General features: G+C 48.1%; 1 protein-coding gene across 3 annotated transcripts in view; it reads right to left on the bottom strand.

Moving 5' to 3' along the window:
• The window catches only part of LOC144724755 (partitioning defective 3 homolog), a 78,850-nt gene that overhangs the window by 11,772 nt on the left and 44,577 nt on the right, over nucleotides 1-22,501 (bottom strand). The window contains exons 13-21 of one of the 3 annotated variants that reach the window (XM_078604144.1): nucleotides 13,013-13,047; nucleotides 10,195-10,456; nucleotides 7,587-7,757; nucleotides 6,978-7,116; nucleotides 6,288-6,393; nucleotides 5,942-6,078; nucleotides 4,083-4,127; nucleotides 2,017-2,277; nucleotides 531-750 (exon numbers count right to left, since the gene is read on the bottom strand). In XM_078604144.1, the coding sequence (XP_078460270.1) occupies nucleotides 531-750; nucleotides 2,017-2,277; nucleotides 4,083-4,127; nucleotides 5,942-6,078; nucleotides 6,288-6,393; nucleotides 6,978-7,116; nucleotides 7,587-7,757; nucleotides 10,195-10,456; nucleotides 13,013-13,047 (1,376 nt within the window). The remainder of the gene's footprint in view (nucleotides 1-530; nucleotides 751-2,016; nucleotides 2,278-4,082; nucleotides 4,128-5,941; nucleotides 6,079-6,287; nucleotides 6,394-6,977; nucleotides 7,117-7,586; nucleotides 7,758-10,194; nucleotides 10,457-13,012; nucleotides 13,048-22,501) is intronic. The other 2 variants (XM_078604142.1, XM_078604143.1) reach the window with 2 other exon arrangements.

The raw sequence follows: 22,501 nt of genomic DNA, 5'->3' as shown, positions 1-22,501 counted from the left end.
ATATAATGTGACTTGACTGGAATCATAAATTTGCTTTGTCTGTAATCATCAATTTATTACAATGCACTCAACATTTATAACAATGTACCTGTTTTTGAACATGGAATGAACTACATTCAGCCATTAACCTGATAACTTAAAAATATCACTGTATAGATCACAGAGCTTGATCTTAAGCAGCTCAAAATGAAGTTGCTGCATTTGAGCACAGGTGTTTAAGTTGGACACAGGGAATTGCTTGGCAAGACAAGATAAGTAATGCAGAAGTCCAGAAGAGAACACAGCAAATGAGGGTGTCAGATATGATTCGGCAAGCTGGGTGAGGGCCGATTGCCAAGACAGGCTTTGGAGTGGTCTCCACAAGTATAGCAACCAAAGGGAAGTCTGAAGAGCAGATAGTGGGAGACCGTGGAGAGCAGACCTCGGAGGTTGTGTGTCTCCTTGACAGCAGCTGCAGGATCTGGCGGAGGGTAGAAAGTGTTGGTGAGGTGCAGTGGCATTGCCAGCTCTGGTCATGATCTTGATCTTACCTGAACACCATGCCAAGGCTCTTGAGCTTCTTGGCTTTCTTATCTTTCTTGCACTCCCTGTCGCCAGCTGCGCCAGACTCCAGAGTTGCGTCTTTGCTCCTGGGAGAGCTGCGCTTGGTCTTGGCGCTACCGCTTGGGACAGGAAGACCGGTGGGGGCCCCAGAGACGCCATCTCCCAGGCCCTTGGCTGCCTCCTCCGGGTCCTCCTCCTCTTCCTCCACTGAGAATTTGCAGGAAGTTACCATTCCTCCCAATGTACTCCGAACCACAGGCAGTCAGTTACTGATCATCAACATGTTTACTTCGGAGTGTGCCAGATTATAGAAACCAAGTGTCACCTCTACATACAATACAATAATGAACAACTTGGCCAAATAAATAATAAAATATGGCAGTGTAGCTGTGCTGTATGCTTGCTAATGAGGCAGACTGTAAGGATTTGACTTTTTGAAATCCAACCTTGGCTCAAACTTTCTGAAGGGTAGGATGAACGTGTCACAGAGAACATATGAGACACATACTGTGATGTGTGTACGCTAGTACCACGGTCCACATTTCATAAATGTACACATCGCCTACAGTTACTGAAAGTCAATGAGGAAACCCGAGTACTTGCCAGGACACACACAGAAAAGAACTACAGTGTAAAGTTTGATAACTTCACTTGCAATTGTATTATGGATTATATTGTTGTCTATCTATGGGACCTTTATGCCAGTATAAAACTGATGAAAAGAAGAATAGGCTTTAACATTTCTGGCAGCCCAAGCTATGAATGCACAGCTTGGGCTGCTGTAAATGTTCGCCCCTTGGTGTTCTCTGGTCGAACACTGGTGGGACAAGACAATAAAGAAGGCTGTCTTTGGTGTAGGCCAATCGGTTTCAAAGACAATGCATATATTATTAGAGCAACTTTGTTTGCATATTTTACCACAAGCATGTGTGGTTAATGCAGAGTTGATGTCTTGCAATAGGTGTCTATTTGGTATTTTAATATAATCTTGTCTGTTCACACACTGTGGTGACAATCACTCCAAATCCATTTCTTATATTTCTGTAACTTAATTTTACTTGGAAGTTTCTAAATGTACATTTTTCTAGTCAACTTTCATTTCAGAAAAAATACTTAAATTTCATATTGATTTAAGTTTATGCAGCATTTTCGAGTTTCTGTAATGCGGTTGTTCTTGATTTCATATCTATTTGCTCCATTGCTGTACAAGTGTCTACGTTCTTGTGTCTGTCATTTTGGTGACCCAGGTCATTGTTGCAAATGGACCATGCTGGTCTCTTGAGTTCTCGCCGGCTTAATAAACACAATAAACAGTTTCTCCTGTCACTCGGGTGCGACATGTTGTACGGTTACTTACAACGTTAATGAAACACATGTAGGGAAATCGTTACAATAGTTCAAGGAATTTGGTATGAACATAACAATAAACTGGGCGCCCTATTTAGAGTTGTCGAATATTTTCTGCCAAAGTACCAGTGTCCATTGCATCCTCCTCCTCCTCGTCATCCTCATCATCGTCATCGTCGCTGCCATCCTGGGGCGTGTCATACGACTTGTCGATGGCCGCACGGAAGCTCGCGTTGCAGCCACGGCCGCGGATGAGACGGGGGGGGCGCGGCCGGTGGAAGAGGAACTCAGCGCGGCCACCCTCCGCGGCCACAGCTGTCTGCAGACTCTCCAGCGAGCTGCTCATCTTGAGGCCCAAGGCAGGCCCAACGGACCCGTCTGAGGGACCTGTAGAGCCCACGGGCGCACGAAGACACGGCAGTAGTGGCAACTTGAGGCTTGGCTTGGTCGCATCCGTGAACCGTGCACACCGGCATGCATAACGTGGCTCTTATACTGTGGATAAAGACAAGTTTCTAGTGTATTTTGTTTAACCAGGTGTAAAGTCAAAAGAAAAGGACAGGAGTCTCCTTTGCAAGAGTGATCTGGGTCAACAAAATTTCAAAAGCACAGCAAAGAAATTATGTAATAGAAATCAGAGCAAAAATAACCGAATAAAATTCGGAGCAAAAACAGCCAAATAAAAATTAGAGAAAAAATAAGCCAATGTAAATCAGCACAAACACATTTTACAGAAGAAATTGAAAACAGTGCACAAATATGAGCCAATATAAATATATTTCCTGTAATGCAAGTTGGCAAGGTCAAATTAATTTTAAAAGCCATTCACAGCAAAATAATGTTATAGAAAAATAAACATGGATTTAACATGATTTGGCCTAAAAAAAACTGTGACTCAGCAGCTTTTGCTGGGACTGCAACCCACATCAAGTGAAGTAAAGTGAACCACACTTATAATTTCAACAACTTTCACAGAACGACCTGGAGAGCAGAAGACCATCGAGATGCTCCACTTCTTCCCCTTGAGCAGATACGGGCACTGTCATTGCGATTCTTCTGCCGAGTGACCAGTTGCTGAACCCTCGCTGGGATTTTACAGGAAAATGTTTTTTTTATGGAGACTTACAAAACCCGAGGATTCCTTCACGCTTCGCCACACCCCGACGAACATCCCCTGCAAAGAGCCCTAATGCACTAAATAAATGAGCGTGTCTGTCAGCAGCAGCGCACATACAGGATAAGCATGCTACTACAGAGATGTTTACAAGCTTTAACTCAGACTTTTTCACGAACACCCCTCCTCGCTGACACTGGCCTATTGTATTGGTACTGTGAAGAGGTCGAGGTAAATGTGCGGCGGCACTGGAATTTCTTGATTATGCCACCGATGCCAGAAGGGCCTCCGCTCGAGCAAACTTTTGAGGGTATTTGGTCTACTCTTCCACGTTGACCAGGCATATTTGAAGAAGTGGGTGTACCCACAATTTACCCCACCACAGACGATCTGCAGATCAACTGACTGGGGTGGACCCATTGACACTGCTGGGTGGGCAACAGTGAGGGGCGGATTTGAGAAACTGACTCCATTGTTTTAACCGCTGTGCTGAGAAGCAATCGGACTGGCCACCTGACCAATACACCATGAACAATCTTGTAAGAAATAATTTTTTAAGGCCAAAGCATTCTTGGTAAGAGTCTGTATTCCACCGCAGATGCGCATGCCTCTCGTTTGGTCGTGTGGCGAGATCTCCGTTACAGCAAACTGCATTTGTGTGTAGGCTCACAGTGCCTGAAGGCTTAAGAGCAGGCGAGATAATAACTAGAGGAGAATGCTTTCCACAATAATCCATAGAGTACTCATCATGCCGAAGTAAAAAATATTGCTACAAAATGAAAAGAAAGAAAAAAATAGACAATACATGTCACTCACGAAAAAACCCACCATGTAAAGATAGACACGAAATCACAAGCTTGAAGAATGCAGGGAGCCCACTCTAAGCATGGGGTGTGTGTTATCCATTCATACGTACATACATGCACTGACGGATGCAAAGCAACGAGTGGCAAATTCAATCAGAATCACCACGAATCGCACGCCGCTAAGCCCACACTTCAGCACTATCCGGGTGAATGGGCAGGCAATCAGCAAGGGCTTGCGGCATCTACAAGTAAACTACCAGCCATTGCCTCACCTTTGCGTGTTTCAGCAGACGCATGCACGCTACCTTCGTCTGCGACTGCGGGGGTAGGGGGCGAGCAGGTGGGTTAGTCGAGTAAGTGGAGCCATTCTGCACAAACATCTGCATATCGCTCCGACGATTTCAAGTGAGGGGTCATCATTACATTGGCTTTAGGAAAGAGAACAAAATCATAACATGTCCACAATGAACAAGCAGACAATCCACCTCCTTCACGTATCTGTCCCTCCACAAGAAATAAAAACGTATGTCGTATGCATCCAGTGAACCGCACGGCATTCTGGGAGTGCATAATTGTAAAAAATACTTTACATTCTTATATGGAGGGACCGATATGGGAAGGAGGCAAATTGTCTGCTCATTTATTTTGTGAGTTACATTCTCCACAATGACGATTATGGTTAGTTTGTGTTATGTATTCAACAGTTCAACTGTACACGATTTATTACTGGGCATGTAATCTTTAAAACATGTTAAATATCCAAGTTTACTGATAGAGAAACGTTTAGTAATTTCCACTGCATTTCAGTTACTACAAAGAAGAATTTCTCTGTTCAGATTCAGTGCCCACGTTTGACAAAAGGGAAATATTCTTACAGTTTCAAGACACATGCTGTGTATGTTCATTAGAATCACAGCAGTAGCACGAGTACGAAAACCACGGCTAGCATTATATAGAGCCAACTAGACATGCAAATATAGTGTTACATACACTAATCATGCAAGAAAAAGTACAACAAGCTCTATTAATGTGTTCACGATGTCCGCTGTTTGGATCATAAACTAAAGGCCCTAAGCCGTTTTGAGTTAGGATTCACAAAGACAGTTTAATAAACCAGTGATACAGAAAATAAGAAGAGCGGAGTAGTCCACGTAACATTGAGACAACCTCCTTCAAGGTACAGTAGTATCTTTTAATATTGTAAGATGAGTTTTCACTCACTCTTAAAGAGAGAGATAATGATTCAGAAGCGAGGGAAACCAGTCAAGTGGGACAGCAGTCAGACCTGGTGCCAATAATTGGCCAAGCTCTGTAGTCCTATAATGGCATGTTTGGTCAACACCAAATTTCAGCAAATACGAAAAGGGGTCACTTAAATTCAAGCTCGCTTCATGGTGCGACAATCAATTTTGGCCGCTGTTATCTGGGTGTGTTCATGAGCCGCGACATGCCTTGCACCCAGTGCAAGGCTTGCAGTGACGTGACACAAATGCATGCTGGGTGGTTACGAGTGTTTTCAGTTTAGGGCCAACAAGAGTGCAATCCTCTCCGATACGACATCGCCCCAGGGGGCAGAGTCGACAGATCACTTCAACCCAGAAGTGACAATTGTGGCAGCTTGGGATGACTCTGATGACAGCGTTTTAGAGAGCGGGCCCTGCTGGCACTGTGGCTGCTAGGAGATGGCTTGGTGTGGCAGCACTTTATACTTGTTCATTTACAAGCTCATATCATAGCTGAAAGTGCACTATAAAAACAGTCATTCCAAGAGGCAATTACACCAGATTAAAAACAAAAATAGTCTGTCTGCCCTCATCTCTGCTTGTTGCTCTGCTAACACCAATAAAATGCATGCACTCTGCAGAAAGGAATGTAGCATTGCCCAATTCGACATCATTACCTGCACAAAACCCTGCGCTTCAACCTAGAATGGAAAGACAGTCCTATATCACACTGACTTGGAATATGTTGTATTACTTATTTTCCAGATATTTGTGTATACGGGACAAGGTATTGGCACATTAAGCTACATAAATGAATGCCAACACTGAACCCAGAATAGGTAGATGGGCATGCCCACACTATGCTGTGGGCTGTCCAGAATTGTGCAGTTAAACGCCCAAACACTCACTCATGTCCATGCTCTTGGACTTGCGTGCCTTGAGCACCTCCAGGTGGCTGGGGTCTCCATACTGCACGGTGCGTTTCTCCGATACGCTCTGTCGGCCAAATCCCTCCCGCTGAAAGGCCAGCGCTGGGTCCAGTTGCCTGCGGAGACAGCTCCTTCATTAAATACAACAACAAAAAACACTTTAATTTGAACGATCACGCAATCACCAAGCAGGGAAACTTCTCAGTGACTAATTAACTCACGTTTTCTCTCAGACCAAGTCCACCTATGTTCAGGCTGAACCTGCAATGTGTGCGAGCGTGCAGACTAACAGCACCTAGCATTGTACACACTTGTGCCATCTCACCCCTGCGTGCTGCTGGTGCCCGGCTCCCAGGGGTCGCTCCGGGCCTGTGGTGCCTTCCTCTCCTGGCCACCCAAGTCATCCCGTTCAGTTGTGCCTTGCCAGGCCCCTGTCACCCGTCAAGAAAAGAGCAATTCATCTGGTGCCCAGGATTAATTTGGTTAAGACAACTCCATAGTCGGGCAGCTGCCGTGGTGTAATGGTTAGTACACTGGACTGGCAATCCATAGGTCACCAGTTCGGACCCATCCCCTGGCGTGGCAGTTGAAACTGATAAAGATTTCTTAAATCCACCCTACTACCTTTTTGTCCACCCAGCACCATGAATGGGTATAGCACAGAAAATGGGCAGGCTGGAGTGTGGGTACACTAACACATCCGGTAAGCATGAAAGAGTTTACAAAATACCCTCTAGAGGGGCTCTCGAGAGCTCACTCTAGTGAAGGCCCTTTTGCCAGTAGTGGTGTGAGCCAGCAAATGCGTGGCTGCACCTTTACCTTCACCTCTGATTGTATTGTGCATGGTTCACTCCAAGTGAATTACTCGTTTTATTGCAAACTGTCCCTTGTCACGTGGGAGGCAGCCAAAGCAGAGCTGTACTTCTGGCTGTGGGCGCTGTCTGCTGGAGCACAGAGGAGTCAGCTGTGCCTACTGCGCTTGTGCCTGCTGTGCATGTGCCCGCTGTGCTTGGACCTGTGCTCGCCGGCATAGCAGACTTGTCGACGGGCCCCTGGTCAGGAGCCGCCACGGGGCTCTGCGTGGCCGACACTCGGCGCTCGTTAACCTCCGCCGTGTTCCCCGCTGACCCAGGCGCGTGTGACTCCGCCTCCGTCTACAGGGCCACACGAGAGGCAATGCGTAATGAGATGAGTCTAAGCCGTGGAGAGCGGTGCCTTGTGGAATATCTATGCATGCATGTTTGAGCTAATCAGAGGTGCGGGGGAAAGGACAACAAACGAAACACAAAAAGCAGTTCTAAATAAATGAGTTTTCAATCGAGATGATTTTAAAGTGCTTCACTCCAGTGGCTTCCTAATATTGGAAGAGCGTTCCAGACGGCTGCAGAAGCGCATCTGAAAGTGGGCGATGCATTGACCGTCTTTGTTCGATGCCTAGCCAAAGCTGCCACGAGGATGACCATAATGGATCTAAAACAAGTTGTGATTGTCCAATGTGTTCACGAGTGAAGTTCACGGAAACAGTAATCATGAGAATAGCAATAGCAGGATGAAAATCCGAGGTTGTTGTTATATTTTTCCTTTGATCTCCATGCCCGCATCTCCTGCAGGAGCCCCCGCTCACCGGTCCTGGCTTGCCGAGTGAGCGCGCCACCACGAGCTGGATGAGCGAGGGGTCGCCGGCATCGCGGGACATGGCGCACCTCAGAGACTCCATGGCCTCCAGGTTGGACCGACCGAGCAGCGACTCGCGGTTCACGGCGATCAGCTGATCGTCCACACGCAGGCGCCCATCCTAAATGACAGCCACACACACAAGTCAGTGCCAACGCCTGCGCCACAACTGTCTTATAAAGCAGCACATTTTTCTGGTGGAATCTGGAGCCTAATTAGTATGCCATAAAAAGCAATGTGCTGTACCAACAACAGCATATACTCATTTACCTAAGAAAGCCACGCTGAGTCTGAAGACTGTTATTCAGGCGGATCCTGCTACATTGGAATATTTGGCCAACACCAATGACAGTGTGGTGGATTATTAACTGTAGGAGGTAACTCCGATTAGCACGGTTAGCTACATACGGTGCAAAAGTTAAAAATATATACAAAATGGAGGACCCAGAGGAAACCCGTGCACTGAAAAGTCCCCGAGTCAGGAATCGAATCCCGGTTCTTCACACTCTGAGGCACGAGAGTTATTACTGCACCACCATGCTGCCTTTGTCTATTTACAGACAACCTAAATGTATACTCTTAGTTCTTTCGGTAAAGTCACGTAGGTAAAAAATGAAATTAAAATTAATAAAAATAAAACAATAAAAATCACGACGTTTCGGAGGCAACACAAGCTTCCGTCTTCAGGTGAAACCGTCACAGCAAAATATCTGTACCTTATATGGTGGTTAAGGGGGGAGGAGCCAGGAAGGGCAGCGGGGGAGGAGGAGTTGTGAAGTGGTCAATTACTGCTTTTGTTATACTGCTAGGTGGGTAAATGAATTAGATACGATTAAGCCGCTCTTTGTTATGCTGTTTGTGCGCAAGTCACTGTGGGATGAATGGACTCGTGGTCAGGGACGTGTTGCGCAAGTAACTGTGGATGTACATAATAGAAAAGGAGCGGAAATGCCCATGTTTATACCGGTGTTGGCTGACAATAAAGAGTACTGTTAAACGTTATGTGGATGACACTTTCGTCATTTGGCCACATGGCCTCCCAGCATTGAACCACTTCGTGGACCACATCAATTCCAGACATCCATCCATCAGATTTACCATGGAAGTGGAGAAAGATGGCAAACTACCATTCTCAGATATTCTGTTTGAGAGGAGACCTGACGATCCTTGGGACATTCTGTTTACAGGAAAGCCACCCACACAGATTCCTACTTGAAACTGGATTCTCACCACCACCCATCTCAAAAGAATTCTCTCATCAAAACGCTATACCACAGAGCTCATGGCATTTCTGACCAACACCACCTGGCCAGTGAATTGAGACATGTACATCAGGCCCTCAGGGTGAACGGATACTCTGAACGCACCATCCGCCAAGCTGTTTCTCCCACCATACAAAAACAGCCACTTGAAACTCCGATCAAAACTGTCACGTTACCATACATAGCAGGCGTGACCAAAAGGATCTCCAAAATTCTAAACAAACATAAGATCCAAGTCCGATTCAGTACAGTACATAAAATCCGTGATCTAATTCCATCTGTGAAGGATGTCATCCCTGACTTGCAATACCCTGGAGTCTATAAACTGAGTTGCAGCTGTGGTGACTGTTACATTGGGGAAACGAAACGTCATGTCTCTGATCGTGTCCGCGAGCACAAGTCAGATTTAAAACACGGCAAAATTGAGTCGTCCGCCGTTGCCGATCATTGCTACAACTCGGTGGGCTCTCATGAGATTGTTTTCTCCGAGACTAAGGTGCTCTGCAAGCCTTCTGGCTACCATCAAAGGTTTGTACACGAAGCCATTCAGATATACAAACACAGACATAATTTCAACCGTGATGATGGGTACAAACTTAGTAATCATTGGAAAGATGTTATCAACCATGCAAAAAAAAAAGATTTAATTACACATTTTTGGACCATCTTATCTGACAGGCACTATTTTACTTCACCGAGTGTTAACATCCCTAACGTTTAACAGTACTCTTTATTGTCAGCCAACACTGGTATAAACATGGGCATTTCCGCTCCTTTTCTATTATGTACATCAACAGTTACTTGCGCAACACGTCCCTGACCACGAGTCCATTCATCCCACAGTGACTTGCGCACAAACAGCATAACAAAGAGCGGCTTAATCGTATCTAATTCATTTACCCACCTAGCAGTATAACAAAAGCAGTAATTGACCACTTCACAACTCCTCCTCCCCCGCTGCCCTTCCTGGCTCCTCCCCCCTTAACCACTATATAAGGTACAGATATTTTGCTGTGACAGTTTCACCTGAAGACGGAAGCTTGTGTTGCCTCCGAAACGTCGTGATTTTATTGTTTTGAATCCTTGCAGTCACGAAAGCTTCAAATCTAGAACCTAAATGTAATTTGATGTTCTTGCAACTTAATTTTAACTTAATTTTAAGTTGCAAGAACAGACAACCTAAATCTAATGGTAGAGAATAAAATTTCTTTATTTATGTTTGTGCACTGATTTCATGCCATAGCGTGCTGTAGCGGGCTGTGCGCCAGCGTGCTGTGCGCCAGCATGCTGGCACACCTTGGCAGCTGCCCCTCCCGCGATGATGGTCTTGATGAAAATGCCCAGATCCGCGTTTGTTCGGCGATCCTTGGTCCCCTTGACGCTGACCCCAAGGCTCGCAGCGCCCATGTCGTGCAGGGGGATGTGGAGTGTCAGGAACTCGCGGGAACCGTCAGGGGAAAGCAAGCGATCCTCTTCTTCTGCCGCGCTGCCTACTTGTGGGCGCTCCGGCTGCGGCACAAGCGGACACCGTGCATGAAGACCCGTCAGACCCGTCACGCTCATCGACACATTCATCATCGGCAGATCCAGCTCGAGCATTTCCAAATACAAGTGCCAGCCAATCATAACATCACATAAGTCTGGCAATTCTACAGTTTCTGTCATCATATATAAAAAATATATTCTTATCAAGAGTAAAACCATTCATCTGCTTGGCACACGTCTCATCCACAGGAATGGCTGTGTAACGAATTTGTGTAAAGATGCATCAAAGAAGCTTGGTTTTCTTGTCTGTAATAAATGCTCTAACTCTCAATGACCATTACTTCTGCTATACAATGCACAGTGACTGGAGTGCATTTGCCAGTGTTGGATCATCTGTAGTATGTTGTACATTTCCCACCAGTCATAGCTAAGTACCCCTGGACCCACTCTCAGCTAAAACCCGAGGAGACAGAGCGACCAAAAACCTCTGTGTGTCCTTTCAGAATCAGAATCTTTATTGAGAGTGGAGGAATCTGACGAGCTATCAAGCTCTTTCTCGCAGATGTCCAGAAACCCTTACTCCCAAGCAAACCTGGAGCTTGACACAAAGGGTTAAAGGAATTGGAGGTCGCCGAAAGAAGTAACTTGAAAGGTGAGTTTTAAACTTGAACAAGCACTAACAGGAATAACAATCGGTATCACGACCCATTTCTATCCCTATGAGATTACATATTATATTATTAATGGTGCATTTTCTATAAAATATTATATAAGTCTCTTACGAGAAATAAGATAGAGCAAAATAATAACGAGCATCATTACGTAGAATATAAGTAACAAAATTAATATGTAACTTTAATATATCCCTTCAGCCACACAGGCTTCTGGAGGTGCATTTTTTTCAGCGACATTAGCTTATCGAAGCAAACTCTGGATCGGATTTAATATTCAGTCTCTCATCGGCACAGTCAGGCTTGGTGACACCAATGATGGTGAAATGCCAGATATTTATATAAGGAAGGACCCCCTCTGTTAAATATGGGTCTTAGTATAATGCAAAACTGAATATATGCTCTTTGGTTGTTTCGGTAAAGTCACGTAGGTATAAAATAAAATAAATAACGACGTTTCAGGCGCAACAGATGATGACGGACACAAGCTGATGACGGACGCGCTCGAAACGTCGTGATTTATGTTATTTTCTACCTACGTGACTTTACCGAAAGAACCAAAGAGTATGGATTCCTGCAGTCACGAAAGCTTCTAATCAAAACTGAATGTTATAAAAGAAAACAATGACCGTCAGTCATTTCCCAGCATTCTGATTGGCTTGAGCCCAAACAACACGCCTTGACCAGCGCAGGTTGGACAGGCGTGTGGAGCCCAGCATCAGAGGGAGGGCCCCAGCATTGGGACTGGAACGGAAGGGGGTGTGCAGGTTCCCGGTGCAAGAGTAGGGGCTTCGTGGGGCACGGGGGTCCTATGGGGAGCATGCAGGAGGTGGGATACGTGGGGGGCCTGCGGGTCGGTGAGGCCGAGGGAAGGGTTCGCGAGGAGGGGGCCGGCTGGTGCGGGGTGCGGGGTGCGGGAGAAGGCGACTTGGGAGTTGTCACGCGCGAGGGGGGAGGGGGCACCCGGGGGAGGGGAGATGGGGATGTTGGGGCTGTGGCCAGGCCGTCGCTCAGCGACGATGAGGGGTACTTCCACCAGCAGGTAACAACAAATAATTAATAGCGCTGTTGAAGAGAATGTAAATCACAGAGCATTTTCTTTCAAATAGAAGATGCAATGTCAGTCATATCAATTCTGCGAAACACGAATGTAATGCAATGCTCAAATTCAGTATGTTATTAAATGGTACAGTAAATAATTAGCTAAAATATCACCAGCCACCGCTGAAGACAATGCAATGCTACACTGTGAACAAGAAGAAGCAACCTCTGCCAGAAGGGACATGGCGAATGGCAGACTTCCAAAGAGCCTCGTGAATAATCTGTGCCAGCACCCTGAGCTGAGCTGTAGTGACAGCAGTCCTGGAGGGGAAGAGCACTGACCTGCACAAGATTTGTGTGTAATACATAACGCACAAGTGACAGCAAGCTACTCAGAGAGACACGGGGAGACTGTCACTCAGTCAACCGTGGCGCTCGTTCTGAGGCTTAGCAAACGCCTTCTACATTAGCACTAAAGAGTATGGAACATTGCAGTCACGAAAACTGAAGATCTAAACTAGCACAATTACTTTATGTATTTTTATTCAAAAGCAAAAACGAAATTTGCCACCAAATATCCAGTTCAATAAATTATCTTCATTCGTGTGGGGGTCAAGTAAAATAAAGCATTCAATGACGCAGCCACGTAGCGGTATGTTCATTTACATCTCCAAACAGTGAGAGACGTTAAAATAATCACGTGGTTGTTGTCCTGTATAGCTCAATATTCTCCATTGCCTCTTCTTCCCTGATCTCACTGTTCTGCTTCCAGAAACGATATTTCTTGTGTCATAAAATGTTTCAAGAATGTTCACATTCTTCAATTTCTGTACGTAGCCTTATTCAAGTATGGTATTAAGTTATTGTTACACATCATGACGATGTATTACCTTGACAATGTTTTCTTAACATTGTGCGAACCGGTCAGGTGGGTCAGCAGTACAATGAGCAGCTCGCAACTGAAAGACTGCAAGTTCATATCCTGGTTGGGGGTTGACTTGGCCCATCATTCTTCCCTCCAGGGTGGATAAAATAGATACCACTTCATGGGGAAGTGGTACTCAACGGTGGTTTTCCTATGGATATACTCGCCCCGTCAAAGGAATGTGGAATTTCCTATAACTGGCTCGGGGCTATAAACAGGAGATGAGCTCAACCTCAATGTTAATTTGAGCAATAAATCACTTGGCCTCAACCTGAATCTTCCATGTGTCTCAATAGCTCAATTCAATCTCTTAGTTAAACAATGATTACTGACCGACTGCCCGATAGTCAGCGACGTTACACAGACACGGCATCCGCTGCTGTTCTTGTGCGAGAAATTAATACTCGCTTGCCTGGCCCTGACAGCTTGTTTACCAACAGGGCAGCCAAGGCTCCGTGTAGGGAGGAGCTGGCCCATGGAAACGGTCCCAGGAGAGGCCCCAGAAGCAGATACTCGCAGGCACCGGGAGAGTCCCAAAGGGTCCCCAATAACAGCAGAGTGCGCGCCACTAAGCCCAGCTTTGCAGAAATGTACGCGCACTGCCCGCATCGCACCCGAGCATGACATCCGTGCAGTTTAACCACCGCCTTGTTGTGCCACTGCCCTGCACCGCACACACCTGCCAGCGCGACCCGTGACGAGCACACAAAGCTCAGGGTACAGAGAACGAGGCTTCAGAAGCACTCGGGGATTCACATCTCCACACAGCACACGACATGGCTAAACCGGTTTACCCACCCTGCTTTGTTCTCCATCAATTGAGGTTTTATCATTTGTGTTATTCTTATACGTTGGAGCACAAAAAACATGTTTAGAGCCCTCTTTATTGTTCTCTGATTTGTTAACTAATTATCTAGCTCCACTGTCAGAAGTGGCTGATATGAGATAATTCGATGAAGCCAGCAATTCAGATGACTCGTCATAGAGGTCACAACAAACCCCTTGGGTCTGCTGGGTGCAAATAAAAAATACAGACGGCACAAAAGTCACAACCTCGTTTGCCAAGCAACCAGGTTAAATTATATATAAGGGTCAATCAATGGAAGACCATCTGGATATCAACAACCTTTAAGTATCACCACCTCTGTTTATTTTCTCCATTTGTCCTAGGCTTAAGCTCTATAGAAATAGGCCACATGCCATTTTTACAGTTTCATCGGCTTGAATATCACCGGTTTACTGTTATCTGTTCATGGTCATTCTTTAGCTGTTGGCATCTGACCCCAATTTTAGGTGCCCCTACTTTGCCGAATATTTCTTCAAGGTTCATGACTGAATCTCTCTTTGCAAATGTGTCCATACAATGTTTAAACAAATCTAAATAATTGAAGCTGTGATTACCTGGACTGGAAAAAATATTTTAAATCAGAATGTATTCACTCGCTAAGGTACAATCGACTTTCCTGGACCTGCAATGATAACAGTGTTCTCAAAAAAGCAATTTTAGATGTGAGCGTGTCGATAAATATTGTGGAAAACTTTCAGAAGCATCGCTTAATTTGTTTTTGCATTTTAATTATTTATATGATTGACCCGTCGTGTTTGATTGGTCATTCTGACCAAATTAATAGTCCTATAGAATTGTAGCATTGCATATGGTCTCTTTCCAGTTTACTAAAAGCCAGGAGAAAAGGAGATGGCAATTCTGGAGGTAGTTGGTAAACGTATATGGAATGAATTTCGATTTAAAGCTTTCGTGACTGCAGGGATTAATCTTCTTGGTTCTTTCGGTAAAGTCACGTAGAAGGGAAATAATAAAATAATAAACATTAAACATAATAAAATACAATTCTCACGACGTTTCGGCCACAACGCAAGCAGCCGTCCTCAGGTGAAGAACAGGTCTGTCGGAAAGACAGCGTCTGAATGAACACCACCAAGCTTGGCAGCGTATATTTAAGCTGGGTTATGGAATGACCCAAAGATATCGACAGAGGTCTCCCGTTTAGCGAGTACCTATGAAGGCCGGCACAGCACAGGAGGGGGTGGGAGGCCAGAACCACGTGCAGCTTTGTCTTCCTAGTGGCGAAGTTTACGCACCGCACCAGTGGTGTATCTACTCATTTGAGCCTGAGTCGACCTAGGGGAGGCCCAGGACCGGTTCAAATACTCGTTACTGTTATTAGTGAGCCGGAATTGAACTCGGGTTGTTCTGTTTGTAGTACAACGCACTAACCACTGTGCCACCGCACCCCACATATACACACATATGAAAGACAAAGTTCCGCTTATAGCTGAACAGTTTGTGGAGCAAGTGCTGTGAGTGAGCACCAAAGAAGGCTGGCATGGTACATTAGCGTGTGGGTGGCCAGCACCACACCTGGTCGCCTTTGTCTCCCTAGTGGCGATGATTACACACTGCAACTCATTTGATGTTGAGTCGACCTAGGGGAGGCCCGAGGCCGGTACAGATAATCGTCACTGGTGTTGGCCATGAGCAAGAATCCAACGAGTCGTCAGGTTTATAGCGCAGCACACTAACTACTACACGACCTCTCCCCACGTATATACACACACACATACACAATTATCACTAGCTCGGCATTTTGAGTTCATTTCTGAAAATCATGCCGCATGAACCTCCAACACAGAGCTTCTTAAACGTACATCACACCCGAACACTTAACGTACATGTTAAATAAGCAGCGAGCAATGACAGTGATTTACAAGGCTGCGTTCTATTGATTGAGGCGGTTGAATGGCACAGTTCAACAGTGCTGTTGATTTCCATACGAATGCAGGAGGCAGATGGATCCACGTTATGGCTCAGGAGCGTGCCGGTAAGACCATCACTGAATCGCTCACAACATGAAAGCAAATAACGATACCCATCGACTCTAGCTTTAAGCTTTGTGTTTCTTGTTTATTAAATAAACCTACAAGAATCAGACTGTCTCGTCTCATCCATGCTGCGTCCAACCACCATAACTGTAGGTCACAGCAACTCATCCGCTCAATCACTCACACTCTCGCTGACCCACTCACCACTGCAGCTCAAAACACTTCTCTTTATGAATCTTTCCTCACACTACTCCACTTCGCATTGCCTCCTATCATCGTCTCTTTTCCCCAAGTTCTTAAAATAAATTTGCTCAATTCTAAAAACGCGTTAACCCATAACCTATTACCAACAAGACAGTGCTCTTTGTTGCCGGCCTTTGGGCCTGTGCTCAGAAACAGTGCAAAAAATATAACTGGGTGGTCTCCTGCACATCCACTCTGAGACAACGGCCGCTGGCTGCTCCGAAACAATGCCCTCGAACAGATACCGGGTGCAGCAGCAGCAGCAGCGGCGGCGCCGGCTTGCGTGGCACCCATTTCCCCATGGGGCATGCTTACTGCTCTCCGTAGCATCTGTGAGTCGGTCATCAGGGCACTCTGCCTCCTGGAGCAATCACTTTGCTGTGGTAACAGCAGCAGCTCTCAAATTACTTAAACCTCTCAATCATGCCGGTTACTTATTAAGAGGACGCATAACTGTGCCGAATGAAAGTGACAAAATAATGACAACCAAACATCTAAATCTTGACTTAAAGCTTTCGTGACTGCAAAAATTCATATTTTTAGGGTCTTTCGGTAAAAGTCTCGTAGATAGGTTAAAACAAAATAACAAACTATGACGTTAAAATAGCAACACAAGCGGTCCTCATCAGAAAAAAAAAAGTGGTAGTTTTTATTTATTTTCTTTGAACCTATCTACATGACTCTACCGAAAGACCCAAAGAATAAAACCAAACGTCTCATCCAATCAGCCACATGGCCTTCGAGGAGCACATAATTCAGCAGCATTGGTTCAACACGAAGAATCTCAACAGTTAATTAATTCTGTTTTTCTGTTGTCATGAGTATGTCATATGGCTTATTTCCTTAGAGCCAAAGCCTCCAAACACCCATAGGTAAAACGTAAAATGAGATGCAGTTAGTTAAACAGAACTGGCCAACTGTGTAAACAAGGCTTCATGGGCCTTTACTTTCAATGTGTGTGGCAGACATCTAGTAAACACACCACCACCACCACGTTCCTCTACTGTTCAACCCAGTCTGGGCTATACACTACTTGAGGATCTCATTTATCAGAGATTTTGATACTAGTTCAAATCCTAGGCTGAGGATGAACTTGGCCCATCATCCTCCAGGGTATATAACATGATTACTATTTTGTGAGGAAGTTAACAATGGTTGTCCTATGGATAGACTCAGCCACACCAGAGGAATATGGAATTTCCACTACTGGCGCAGGGCTGTGAAGAGGAAATAAGCACCGCCTCAATGCTCATTTGAGCAGTAAATCACAAACTTTCTGATATTGAATGAAAAATGAAGGCATCGTCGCAGGAGGCATGACGCCAACTTTGTTATTTCATTGAACGACTGGTGGCTGTTTAAACTCAACCACGGGCCCTCATTCAGGCCTCCCAGAGACCTCAGAAACTCTGGACAAACCAGGAGCTGCTCATGGTCACACTCACGTGACCCCATAGATGTCACATCATGGAAAGGGGAAAGAAACAGCCCCATATCCATTAACCAATTAGTGCGCTAATCGCCTCAAAATAGATACTCAGTGGCAACTGTTTGATTTTCACAAATCCAAGACATCCTGGCTCTCCCTGTGATAAATGCGGCAGAAGCAGTGTGCTTTTGTATTGTTTCAATATGAATGGAAACACAGCATCCTCACATCATTCCTTCCCGTCCCTAAGCACTTCTCTGCTTTGTAATGCCAGATTCACAAATAGACAATCATAAGAGAATCGGATAATTTTTCAGGTCTCCATCAGAGTCGTGTTTCTATTTATTTTGTTCGTGCAGAACACTTGCTTGAGGCTGCGTTATGTAATTACGGAGACAAATCTACAGAGGCGACCCCTACACCTCCCGCCTATGTTTAAAATCACTAACATTTCTGAGAATAAGGGAAACTGTCTGTTCAGTGGCATTCATGGTGAATTAGAAATAAAGCTCCATCTGCCAGTGAGTGTGTGTGCTATAATATACCATTGCACTGGACTTCCCAATTATTAGGATGTGATGTAGCTAAGAGTTCATTAATTTCCCCAAACACATCACTGCCCCCTCACCACCACTGCTCCCTCACCACCACTGCCCCCTCACCACCACTGCCCCCTCACCATCACTGCCCCCTCACCACCACTGCCCCCTCACCACCACTGCCCCCTCACCATCACTGCTCCCTCACCACCACTGCCCCTCACCATCACTGCTCCCTCACCACCACTGCCCCCTCACCATCTCTGCTCCCTCACCATCACTGCTCCCTCACCACCACTGCCCCCTCACCACCACTGCCCCCTCACCACCACTGCCCCTCACCATCACTGCTCCCTCACCATCACTGCTCCCTCACCACCACTGCCCACTCACCACCACTGCCCCCTCACCACCACTGCCCACTCACCACCACTGCCCCCTCACCATCACTGCCCCCTCACCACCACTGCCCACTCACCACCACTGCCCCTTCACCACCACTGCCCACTCACCACCACTGCCCCCTCACACACCAAGGAGGGTGTTGTTGCAGTCATAGGATGTTAATTGCAAGTGAGCACACACACACATCCACACACATCATGTCACACTCACACAAACTCTGCATGCCCATAAGGCATCGGACACTTCACCAGGCTGGTAGATGTGCCTATGATCACTCTGCTATTGCTACGACCGTGGTTATTGCTTATTTCCGTAAACGTCACCCGTGTTGAGGACTCGCTCTCTCAGACACTATCGGATTCCTACCATCGTCTCTTTTTCCAAGCTCTTATAATATCCTTGCTCACTTAAGAAAATGTGTGAACCCCGATAAAATACAACTCTGAGAGTGCAGTTTGTTACTGGTCACTTTACATATTGGGCCAGTGCTCAGGCATCTGTGTTTAATGTGTATTGCATAAGGTGGTGTGAAATCCCAACAACAACATATACACATCACCACATGTTCCAGACAATGGGAAGTCAAAGAAGCCTGAGGATTCCTAGAAGACTATAAACAAAACAAAAACTCATTACGGTCATAAATTATACTTTGGCTCTAACAGGAAAAATATATAATAGGCGGCATTCCAGGCAATCGTCCCTTCACAGCATAAACGAAAAAAGGAATATTGTACAAAACATCGCTTATTAAAAGGTTTCCCTATGAATATCTCAAAGCTTATTGACCAACGTGTTCAGTTGTTTATTGGGCTGTGCACCACTGCCAACAGAAACGTCCTTTTCTTGAGGCAACACAGAAATAGGCGCACGCGCGTTGCTGTGTGAAGACTGCATCAACAACACACGCACTTGTGATTGGCCCACAACGCATTGTGCAGCGACCGAGCCGCATCTGGCATCTCTCTGGGAGGGACGGTTAAATGAGTGGGAGAGCCACGCGGGGCAGGAAAAAATAGACCGAGAACAAGCCCCGTGGGAGAGCGGCGCCGTACCTGAGCTAGCGACAGGGCGCGCCGTGTCGTGCCCGCCGCGTCCCTCGTGTCGTGCGTGTCTCCCGTTTCCTGCGTGCCATGCCGGTTGCCTCCCACGTGTCTGCGTGTCGTGCCCCGCGCCGAGCGCGTCTGTGCCGTGTGCCGTGTGCGAGCGTGTCACATCCCACACGCTGAGCCGCCTCCTGCATGTCTGGCATGTCTAGCGTATCTGCGCGAGCGTGCGCGTGTCGGTTCGAGTGTGTGTCTGCGTGAGTTTGTGCGTCTCTTAGGTGAAGCGGAAGCGCAGTGGTTTTCCCACTTCACTACAAACCCAGTCACCTAAGTGGTGATTATCTGAAGCGGTCCTGGACCAAACCTAGATCAACTCAGCCATAAAAGAGTACTTGTTGCAATGTGTGAACATCACTACGAGGGAGACAAAAGCAACCAGGAATGGTACTGGGCACACCACTCCCTCGTGTGTCATGCCAACGTTAATAGGTACTCAAAAACAGCAAACTTCACTTGTGGATTCCTCCACCCATGTTGAGGACTCGGTCTACCACTCTTTCATCTCACTCCATATTCTGCCGGTCACCTCACTTCTCTTTCTGCTCCTTCCCTCACATCACCCAAACATTGAGTTCTCTCCCACCGTTTCTTGTCCCCAAGCTCTTAAAAGTAAATAACCTCCCCGAATTCAAGAAAGGTGTGGAATTTTATTGCTGGCCGCTTGACGTTCTGGGCCTGTTTTCAACAAGTGAGCTCAACATTTTGAGTATAAATCGTCGCCGGTGACCAGGGGGTCCAAGTGTACGTGTCTCGCCCGATGCGGGGCACAGGTCGCATACTCCTCACGGTGGAGGTCAGGAGGGGCGGTCGGCGGAGCTGGGAGCGAGGGAGCAGTAGTCGGGAGGGAGCAGAAGTCGGGAGCTCGCCTGATGCACGGCGTGGTTAATGCCAGTCTGTGCTTCAAGGGACCAGGCAGTTACAACAACATCGCCGGGAGGGGTTGTACCCTTGGTGGAAGCGGTGTTTTGGATTGAAAATGGAGACACGGTCCCCGACAGTCCTTCAATACTTCCCTCTTCCCACACTCTCCTCCCCCACACTCTCCCCTCTTCCCCCCACACTCTCCCCACTCCCTCCCTACACTCTCCCCCCCACACTCTCCCTCTCCCCTCTCCCTACATTCTCCCCCCACACTCCTCCCCTCTCCCTACACTCTCCCCCCACAACTCTCCCCCTCTTCCCACACACTTTCCCCTCCCCCCCACTCTCTCCCCACACACTCTCCCCCTCCCCTCCCCCACACTCTCCTCCCACACTCTCCCCTCTCCCACACTCTCCTCCCACACTCTCCCCCTCCCCCCACACTCTCCGCCCACACTCTCTCCGCCCACACTCTCCCCCCACACACTCCCCTCCCCCACACTCTCCCCCCAACACTCTCCCCCACACTCTCCCCCACACTCTCCCCCTCCCCCCCACTCTCCCTCTCCCCCCACACTCCCCCCACACTCACCTCTCCTCCCACACTCTCCCTTCCCCACACTCTCCTCCACACTCTCCCTCCCCCACACTCTCCCCCACACACCTCTCTCTCCTCCCCACACACCTCTCCCCATCCCCCACACTCTCCCCCACACACTCTCCCCTCCCCCACACTCTCCTCCCACACTCTCCCCTCCCCCACACTCTCCCTCTCCCACACCTCTCCCCCCACACTCTCCCATCTCCCCACACTCTCCTCTCCCACACTCTCCCCCTCTCCCCCCCACTCTCCTCCCACACTCTCCCCTCCCCACACTTCTCCCCTTCCCCACACTCTCCTCCCACACTCTCTCCCCTCCCCCACACTCTCCTCCCCACACTCTCTCCCCCACACTCTCTCCCCACACACTCTCCCTCCCCCCACACTCTCCCCCACACTCTCCCTCCCCCACACTCTCCTCCCCACACTCTCCCCCCACACTCTCCTCCACACTCCCCCTCTCCCACAGCTCCCCACCACACTCTCCCTCCCACAACTCTCCCTCCCACACTCTCTCCCACACTCTCCCCCCCACACTCTCCCCACACACTCTCCCCTCCCCCACACTTTCCCCTCACTCCCTCTCCCCTCTCCCCACCACTCTCCCCTCCCCCACACTCTCCTCCCCCTCCCTCCCCACACTCTCCTCCCACACTCTCCCCCTCACTCTCCCCACCCACACTCTCCCCACACACTCTCCCCTCCCCCACACTCTCCCCCACACTCGCCCCTCCCCACACTCTCCCCCACACTCTCCCCCACACTCTCTCCCACACTCTCCCCCACACCTCCCCCCACACTCTCCCCCCACACTCTCCTCCCCTCCTCCCCACACACTCTCCCCCTCCCCCACACTCCCTCCCCACTCTCCCCCACTCTCCCTCCCCCACACTCTCCCCTCCCCCACACTCTCCCCCCCACACTCTCCCCTCCCCCCACACTCTCCCCCACACTCTCCCCTCCCCCCACACTCTCCCCTCCCCACACTCTCCCCTCCCCCCACACTCTCTCCCCACACACTCTCCCCTCCCCCACACTCTCCCCCCACACTCTCCCCTCCCCCACACTCTCCTCCCCCACACTCTCCCCACACTCTCTCCCCACACGTCTCCCCCCACACTCTCCCTCCCCCACACTCTCCCTCCCCCACACTCTCCCCACACCCCCCACTCTCCACTCTCCCCTCCCCCCCACACTCTCCCCCCACACTCTCCCACCACACTCCTCCTCTCCCCTCCGCCCACACTCTCCCCCCACACTCTCCCCTCCCCCCACACTCTCCCCCCCACACTCTCCCCTCCCACACTCTCCACCTCCTCCCCCACACTCTCCCCTCCCCCACTCTCCCCCACACTCTCCCCTCTCCCCACACTCTCCCCCACACTCTCCCCCACACTCTCCCCTCCCCCCACACTCTCCTCCCACACTCTCCTCTCCCCTCCCCCCACACTCTCCC

Source organism: Lampetra planeri, chromosome 21 (genome assembly GCF_965212315.1).
Source record: "Lampetra planeri chromosome 21, kcLamPlan1.2.h2, whole genome shotgun sequence".
Taxonomy (NCBI): Eukaryota; Metazoa; Chordata; class Hyperoartia; order Petromyzontiformes; family Petromyzontidae; genus Lampetra; species Lampetra planeri.
Note: the sequence above shows the minus strand (reverse complement) of the source record. Positions and strands in the feature narration are given on the sequence as shown.